The following is an 8,789-nucleotide window of genomic DNA, read 5'->3' on the forward strand; positions in this document are numbered from 1 at the left end:
ACATCAACACTCCCTCCCAACTCGGTGTCATGCTTTTGGGCACCTCCATGGGTTTCTCTTTTCCTCAAGCCATACGGTGGCTTCTTGGTACCACCCCACCCGCATCCTTAACCTCTGCTTCCCGAGGTAGCTCCATCCTTTCCCACGGGCGCGTGCCCGGGAGCAGCACACCCCCTCCAAAATGTGAGTGACCTGCATCTCCTGACCTTCACCTTCCTGATGCTGGCAGTCCCCATTGGAGGAAGGCTTCTTTTCCTTTTCTGGGTCTATTTATGGCCTCCTGATCCTTGGCTGGGCCAAGTTTGAGGTCTCAGATACCCCCTGCGGAGGCAACTGGCCAGGAGCGCAAAGAAAACAACTGATTTGCATGCGTATTTACATAAGCCTGTGTGAACTTCATGACCGGTTGCATTCCCTTCGTCCAGTTAAGGGCATTAAGGAGAAATTCCACATTTTAAATCTCTGAATTAATCTCGAGTGACAAACTGCAGATTGCAGTTCTTTTCCTTCAATCCATCTCCAGCTTTCCTCTGGATGTCCACGTTTTGTTTCGCTGTGTTTTCTCGGAGCCTTTCTGCGTGTTTTCTTTTTCCTCTTTCTGTTTTCGCTCTGCATTTACCCACCCCCTCCACCCCGTTCTCTCACGCATCGTGGTCTTGTTTGTGCAAATGGACTTTGCTTCTGAATTTCGATGAGGCTTAAATGAGTCAACGGCCCGGGAGAGACCAAAAGTCGCCGTCTCCTCTTTCCAGATGTTGCTTGAAGATCCTTTGATGCTTGAAGCAAACAGCAGATGATGCTTTTCGGGGCGACCTTGTCTCCTAAGAGAGAAGAAAAGCCGGCGCTGGGGGCTTCTGGTCAGGGTGGCCAACAGCCAACCCTCCTCAGGAGACAGCAGCCGAGAGTACAGGGTGTGCAGGGGCTGAATTTGGGACTATGGGATGAGCCTTCTGCTTCCTGGGTTAGTTTGGGAGAGATGAGAGTTGGGAGCATGGGTTTGACATTAGGGAGGAGTTGAAGCTTTGATGTAGGGAGTGAGGATCATTGCAATCCTCAGAGGACAGCCCTGCTCTGCCTTGGTTTGTGTTTTCTTCCGTTCCTTCATGTGCTTCCTCAAACTTCTTCAGACCACACATGGGCCTTCCCAGACCATCTGCCAGTCCTCCGCCGCCTCCCCTCTTTGTTTTCCAGGTGATTAAATAAGAAATAGCGCCATGATCCCTCCACCCACCCCCAACAAAACCCCCAGCCCTCGCTGCACATTTGCAGCGCAGCTGTGACTCGGTTGTGTTTTCCCTATTTTTTTTTAGATGGAGTGTTTTGTAATTAGGTATCTGTGGCTGGCTTATCTGCTTATTTGGCTCTTTGCAGATAGCACCATCTGTTTTCCCCTTCACCTCACTTCCACTTGCTGGTCTCAAAGTTCATGTCAAAGGTTTCAGAGTGGTTTTATTTCCGTACGGGGGAAGAGAAGCCAAAAAACGCAAGAGCAGGTGTTGCTCGTTGGGTCTATAGTTTCCAACAGTTACAGAAGTGCCGGTTGTTTCGGGTTGGTACCCCAGGAGAGATCACTTTTACAAACTGCTTGGCTTCCAAGCACAGGTGCATACGATGCCAGCAAATCGCCGCTTGCAGATGGCTCCGTTTCAAGACCTCCAAACCATCCTCTCCCGCTGGAGCTGAGGATGGAGGCTGGGATTTTGGGTGACAACCTGTGCTCAGTGACCTTGCTTCATCACCTGCGTCTGTTAAAATCTGTTAAAACTGGTGGCATGAGCCAGAAAATAGGGGCTGGTGGTTTGATTGCTGTCACTGGGGCCTCTTCATGCGTGAAGATTTGGTCTGAGGACCATGAAGTCTTGACATGACGAAGATCTTTCCAAGAGTTGTCTTATAATCAGGCAAGATCGAGGGTTCGGTGGCCAACCATGGGCTGATCTCGCCATCGCAAGCCTGGAAACAAAAAATACAAGGAATCCTCTGTGGTGCTTGGGGTCTTCTTTTTATTTGGCAAACATCCTTCCTTGGGACGTCTGTTTGAGACAGCAGACGTCGCAGTGACCTTATAGACCTTTAGCCGCTATCCCTTGGTTAGTTAAGGGGTCTTTTTTCCTTACGCCAAGGATATCTTTGGCTGCTCCATGACTAAGATGGTCACACATCACTGAGAAGAGGCATTAAAAGCTCCCAGCCCCACCGTTTGAGCCTTTCTCTGGCAGCATCCGAACTGAGGAGCGGTGGTAGGGAAACGGCGGATGCCTCCTGATGCCGATCCCTTTGGAGGCTTCCAGGTCTGACTCTCAAAAATGAGGTTTTCTAAGCCTGATGCAGGCTGGGGACAGTTTGGGTATTCAGTCACAGAGGCTGTAAATACTGAAAACCTTCAAAAAAGAGCAGAGCTGTTGTGCTGGGTAAAGGGCTGTTAGGAATAAAAAGTCCTAAGTAAGATGCAGCATTCAAAGCTGCTATTAAACTGTCTTGGTGTCTGCTTTTAGAGGCAGAACAGGAACAAAACTCTCTTACAGAGATCTCAGTTGTGTAGGCAGAGCTCATACCAGTGCACGGGCACATGGCGAGGAATTTTCTGCGTGACATTGCTGTGACTGTTGCTGTTTATCCCATGTGCTTTTCTCTCTTGTATTTTTCCCCTAGGTTCTGCTGTTTGGCAGCTGATCGCGTCCTTCTTGAAACTCCCGATCTCGGGGACCCATTGCATCGTGGGCGCTACCATCGGCTTTTCCCTGGTCGCCATCGGGACGCAGGGGGTCCAGTGGATGCAGCTCGTCAAGATCGGTAAGCGCCGTTGATTTGTGTGCACACATTGCCTGCAAAAAAGCACTCCCAAAAATCTGCCTTGTGTTGATACCACTCCCTCTTTACATTATTTTATACCCCGGTCCTATCGTGCAGAAGATGCACAGATGCTGTGTTCATTAAGGGCTGTGGTGTCCCTCAAAAATCAGCTTCAAGGTGACATTTCCCCTCTTCTCATTCCTCTGGTGGCAGCTCACATCACCTCATTCTTGCTCTCGGGGCAGGCACCCACACTCATGGTTTTCCACCCACCGCCAGGAACAGCCCGGCCAAGCAGGGACGTGAAGGACTTCTCCGTATTTTTTTGGAAGCCTTGCAGCCGGAGTCACAGCCTAAATTAGAAAGGTTTGATGCTGAAGGCACAGAAATACAGTTGAGCCTTAGAGAAGTTGGAGCAATGCGTAATTTATTTTTAAATTCTGTCGAAAGTAGAGGAGAGTTTGCGGTGAGAGCAGAATCAAGCTGGTAACTGTGCCACAAACAATAAATCACTCGGGATGAGATTTTCAGAGCGCTGCCTTAATCCGGTTTTATTGAAATCAGTGGGAGTTTTGCCACCTCCTTCAGTTAAATCGGTCCCGGACACTTGCAAATCTGGCCTGCAAAAAATGCGTGCGCGTTATTCATTACAGTCGATGCTTCTGCGGCATTTTGGAAAAGGAGACTTCTACCCCGCGAGCAGCACGGCATCCTGCTAAATGTGGTTACTTCCCACTTGCTTGCAGCATTCCTGGTGTGGTGATGAGGAAATTACAGGGGCTTGGCCCACTTTGCATCAAACTAGAACAAAATTTCCCAATTAATGATGTTTCTAACAGTGCCTGGCGTTACCTTGACTTTCCTAAGTGTCAGTGGACTTTGAGCTGCACCAGTTATAAGCAAACATAGGGAACATTATTCCAGAAGTGTTTTAAATGTCTTGCTCATTGACTTATTGAACTCTTATGCAAGTAATGCTCTTCATGTCACCTTCTGTCTTTTTTTTCAATGCAGTTGCCTCTTGGTTTATTTCCCCGCTGTTATCTGGCTTGATGTCCGGAGTCCTCTTTGTGCTGATTAGATTCTTCATTTTAAACAAGGTAAAGGAATCCCAGTGTTGTAACAAGTGCTTGATACCAAGGCTGTGCTCTCGCCTTGCAATATGAGCGCTGGCATTGCCCCAGTTGAAATTTGTGGCTTGTTTCATGGACAGGAAACCAGTCTTTTATATATATATACACACATATATACACATATATATACACACACACACATACATATATATATTCATTATATATATATGTATATATGTATGTATTTGCTCATAGCAATCCTAAAGCCTCCAGTAAGCAGCTTGCCGAGTATTTGAGACTTAGAAGCTGCTACATGATAATTAACATTGTCTATTCTGTGTCATTGAAGGATGATAAATTTAGGTTGCTTCTTTATTAGTACAAACGTGTTGGCGTTGATTTATGCTAGCCCTTCTGCCTGTTATTTAAACAGAACGGCCCTCCCTTGGAGATACTCCGTACTTACATAGCTGTGAAATTTAAAATCAGGCATTAGGAGGTGGGCATCTGTGCATTTCCTAGATTCTCAAAAAAACCCCTGGAGTCACTGGGTTTTAGTGCCCTCAGCCAAAAGTGGCAGCTTTGAGGTAACACCAGCCCGTAAATCTCCAGCATAGAAGAGGATTCTCTTGCCACCCAGCATGGACTGGAAACCAGAATGCTTTTATCTGCTCTTTCTGTTTCTCTCACACCATTCAAGTTGCTAAAGTGGAGGAGTGCAGCGCATGACAATGACCTAAAATAAGGGACTCTGTATTAGCAGTTACACAGGGAACTTAAATAGATGAGGGATTAATTCTTTTGCTATAAATACCACCACCTGTAACCTCGGCTTCATCATCCTTTATTTCTGAAGTAAATAAATGTCAGCGGTAAAAGCAGAGGATAAACTTGAACGGACTCAGCTTTGAATTTAAAACTACTTGAGTTCCATAGAGGTCGAGGAAAACCTCCTCTATTGCATTCAGACCCCAGCAACTTCAGAAATCAGCCATCAGAATCACGCGAGCCCTGGTGTGAAACCCACATATTTAAACATTCAAGAGGCAGGAAAAGTTCAAGCGCAGGAAATTGTCTCCTGACTGCCATCCGTGCCGTTCACAAAGACCTTGGCCAGTGTGCAGGAGCCCCTCCAAAGGCCGGGGCAGCCTCCTCACAAAGACCTTTTCTATGGTTCGCGGGGCGCGTTTCCGCTGCGCCGGCAGCTGAGCCTTTCCCGGGCAGTGCCAAGGGCACGAGGCCGCGGCGGGCGAAACCGCGTTACCTGTTTAATACAGCCAGACACTGCACATTGCATTTATTTTGGTTCACTGGGAGACAGAGCCAGGCTGTTTCAGTCAAAATGTAGAGGTTAGGAATGAAGTTTTAGGATGGCCGAGTCGCGCTGATGCTTGTAGGCCCCCTCCCCAAAACATATCAAAGCTGTGTCCTGCTCATGCAGTGCCAGGGACTCCTCATTTGGGAGATGTGAGAGGTAAGAAAACACTCACAGAATAAAACCCTGCAGGTCTGCAAGTAAAACCTGTCCTGCTGCTTCCCATTAACAGGGTCAGGCTTCCCCAAAATGCTGCTGGGGCCAGCGCTGCGGGTTTGGGTGTAACCGGACAGGTCACCATCCTAGCACTGACGTGACCATGCGCGTTTTCCTCGTGGTGCTTCACGCTGACATTAATCTGGTGGAAAAATCCAGCTAATATTTCCTTTTCCCCCCCGATTTCCATGCAGGAAGATCCTGTGCCCAACGGTCTCCGCGCCCTCCCGGTGTTTTATGCTGCTACCATCGCTATTAACGTGTTTTCCATTATGTACACGGGAGCACCAGGTAAATGAGCCGTCCTGTGTCCTGTCAAATCTGGCACGGAGCCCCTTAGTTTAAATTTACTTCTTTATTTCCCTTCAATAATAAGAAGCCCCGAGCTCCTTTCTGTATTTCATGCATCTTCGCCCTTGGATGCTGCGTTTTCATTGCAACTGTAGTATAAGGAAATGATGTGTGTCATTTTCAGGACTTTCTTTATGTTTATATTTGAATATTTGTGTATTTCATGTGCATTTATATGATTGTGGTTATATATTTATATTTATGTTTATATCTGAGATATATATATCATATATATTAATGTGCCCTTGTGGCCAAGAAGGCCAATGGCATCCTGGGGTGTATCAGGAGGGGTGGTTGTAGGGCAGAGAGGTTCTCCTGCCCCTCTGCTCTGCCCTGGTGAGACCGCGTCTGGAATATTGCGTCCAGTTCTGGGCCCCTCAGTTCAAGAAGGACAGGAACTGCTGGAGAGAGTCCAGCGTAGGGCTACAAAGATGATCAAGGGAGTGGAGCATCTCCCTTCTGAGGAGCGGCTGAGGGAGCTGGGGCTCTTTAGTTTGCAGAAGAGGAGACTGAGGGGAGACCTCATTCATGTTTATAAATATTGAAAGGGTGAGTGTCACGAGGATGGAGCCAGGCTCTTCTCGGTGACAAACAATGATAGGACAAGGGGTAACGGACACAAACTGGAACACAGGAGGTTCCACTGAAATTGGAGAAGAAACTTCTTCTCAGTGAGGGTGACAGAGCCCTGGCCCAGGCTGCCCAGAGAGGTTGTGGAGTCTCCTTCTCTGCAGACATTCAAAACCCGCCTGGACGCCTTCCTGTGTAACCTCATCTGGGTGTTCCTGCTCCGGCAGGGGGATTGGACTGGATGAGCTTTTGAGGTCCCTTCCAATCCCTGACGTTCTGGGATTCTGTGATTCTGTGTGATATATGTATGTATGATATTTTTATATTTGTGTTTTTATATTTATACTTATGTGTTTATGTTTATATAGTTGCATTTATGTGTTTATATTTAAAGCGTTGTATATTTAAGCACTGACTGGCAGCAGAAGAGTTGAGGAAAATGCTGTTCAATGCTCTCGACTACTTTCTTGAAGAGTCTGGTCATTAAATGCAGTCATTGGATTACATTATTGCCCCAGAGCTGGGAATGATCAAAGAATTGAAGAAAGACCCCTGAACATGCCCCTCAAATTAAGAAAACACGTTTAGAAAGTGACCTTTTTTGAGTGGAAATTTGTTTTCTCTAAAACCTGACGTAATAAATGCAATGGGTAGACTCTATTTTACAGCATAGCGTTACTGAAATTCATAAAAAGCCCGAGAAGTTCCCACTTGGAGGGCAAGGTAACTCAACTATTCCTTTTTTTCTTGAGTCAAAATCCTCCTTGGCTCCGTACCCGAGATGTCTCACGGTAAATCAGCTGTATAACCAACATTTCCTCATTAGCTGCACTGCAGAAGTAGGTCAGGCACTCTGCGGTGACTCATTAAGCAAAATAAATGAAATAAGAACCTTAATGTCCCTTCTGTTGCAGCTTAGCAGTCTCTGAGGTGCCTGAATAAAAAGGTGGGACTCAGGTTTTGATACTCAAGAAGTACATATTTACTCTCCAAGGCCTCTTGAAGCCGTTATCGTAAGCAGATAACAGCTTTATTGACCCGAGCAAAGGTCAGGTAAATGTTTACTCCCGTGAGTGACACAGTTTAGCAGGAATTTGGGCACAAAGGCACTGTTTTAGCAGCCCCGATGGGGAGTTTTGCCCCTGACATGGTTGTGTTTGGGGTAACAGCAAACTGGAGGACTAAATCTGCAAACGTTTGAACTTTAAATACCGTGCTGACTGATGTATATGTTAAAAACGATCATTTATGTTGATTTTGAATGCGTTTCTGCAACTGGTTGCTCTTCCAGTGCCGGAGATAACAAAGTCCTGTTAATTTACCAAGTTTGCTTGGGTTTTCTTTCTTTGTCTCCGCAGTTCTGGGGCTGGTGCTGCCCATGTGGGCCATCGCTCTCATCTCGGTCGGCGTATCCGTGGTATTTGCCATCTTAGTCTGGATTTTCGTGTGCCCCTGGATGAAGAGAAAAATAGAAAGTGAGTGAGTGAGGTAAAATCAGGGAAAATTTCATTGCAGAACTGGAAGTGCCCTTGAGAGGTCACCCAGTCCCATCCACACCCACAGGCAGGATGTGCTTAAACCAAACCATTCCTCATGTATTTGTGTAACCTGCTCTTAAAAACCTGCAGTGGTAGGAATTCAAAACCTCGCTGGGTCATCCCTCGCAGCGTTGGCTTCTTCCATAGCCTGGCAGAAACAGGAAAATAAATCCTGGAGTATAATCCCTTTTATATTTTGTTAAGGAAACCTTAAAGAGAAAAATAAATCTGGCAGAGTTATTATCTTTAGGTGACTTTCACTTTACAGTAAGTTGGAGTGATCACAGCTTTTACCTTCACAGCATTTTGCTTTGCTGCTTTCAACAAGTGAAGCTTTAAAAACACAGAGAAAAGTTTCAGCTTTCATCAATACATGAGCAGCTTTTGGTGTTTTTTACTTTAGTTACTTATTTCGGCGAATTTACAGGAAGGACCCAAGCTGCTCTAGAGTTTTCTCAGATGAATTTAGCGAAGGCAAGCGTTAGAAATAATTAACACGTCTGAAACGGAGCCAGGTTATCGTGTCCGCGCCGATGCGAAGAGTGGAAACACAAACAGCCGCGAGGGATAGGTTGGGTTTAAAATTACAGCCCCGTTGTTTCCTTAGGCCGGTTAAAGAAAGATGCGGCGCTGTCGAGGATATCGGATGAAAGCCTTGATAAAATCCAGGACGAAGAAACGCCGGTCTTTAAAGAGCTTCCCGGTGCCAAAGCATCCGACGAGAGCACGATCCCCCTTACCGGTGCCGTAACTGAAGCTGCTGGGGCATCGGATGCCATCGCAAATGGAAACCACCCGCGTGTGCCCTATGGTAAGAAAACCAAGGCAACGCGGAGGTTTCTCCTCTCTCTTTTTCCATAGGATTTCTGTCAGACCCTGTTGTAAATGGTAAGGCCAAGTGGCAGGTCCTGCACTTGGGTCGCAATAACCCCA

The 8,789-nt window shown here is 46.7% G+C and overlaps 1 protein-coding gene across 1 annotated transcript; it reads left to right on the forward strand.

The window, feature by feature from the left end:
* Nucleotides 1–2,652: 2,652 nt before the first annotated feature.
* Nucleotides 2,653–8,667, forward strand: LOC104541663 (sodium-dependent phosphate transporter 2-like; the record flags this gene model as incomplete). Its single annotated transcript, XM_010185775.1, has 5 exons — nucleotides 2,653–2,793; nucleotides 3,808–3,893; nucleotides 5,592–5,688; nucleotides 7,677–7,793; nucleotides 8,464–8,667. Coding segments are annotated over 5 exons (645 nt in total), but the record flags the coding sequence as incomplete, so codon positions are not given.
* Between the last annotated feature and the right edge of the window lie 122 nt (nucleotides 8,668–8,789).

This window comes from Mesitornis unicolor, unplaced genomic scaffold (genome assembly GCF_000695765.1).
Source record: "Mesitornis unicolor isolate BGI_N332 unplaced genomic scaffold, ASM69576v1 Scaffold53505, whole genome shotgun sequence".
NCBI classification, from domain to species: Eukaryota; Metazoa; Chordata; class Aves; order Mesitornithiformes; family Mesitornithidae; genus Mesitornis; species Mesitornis unicolor.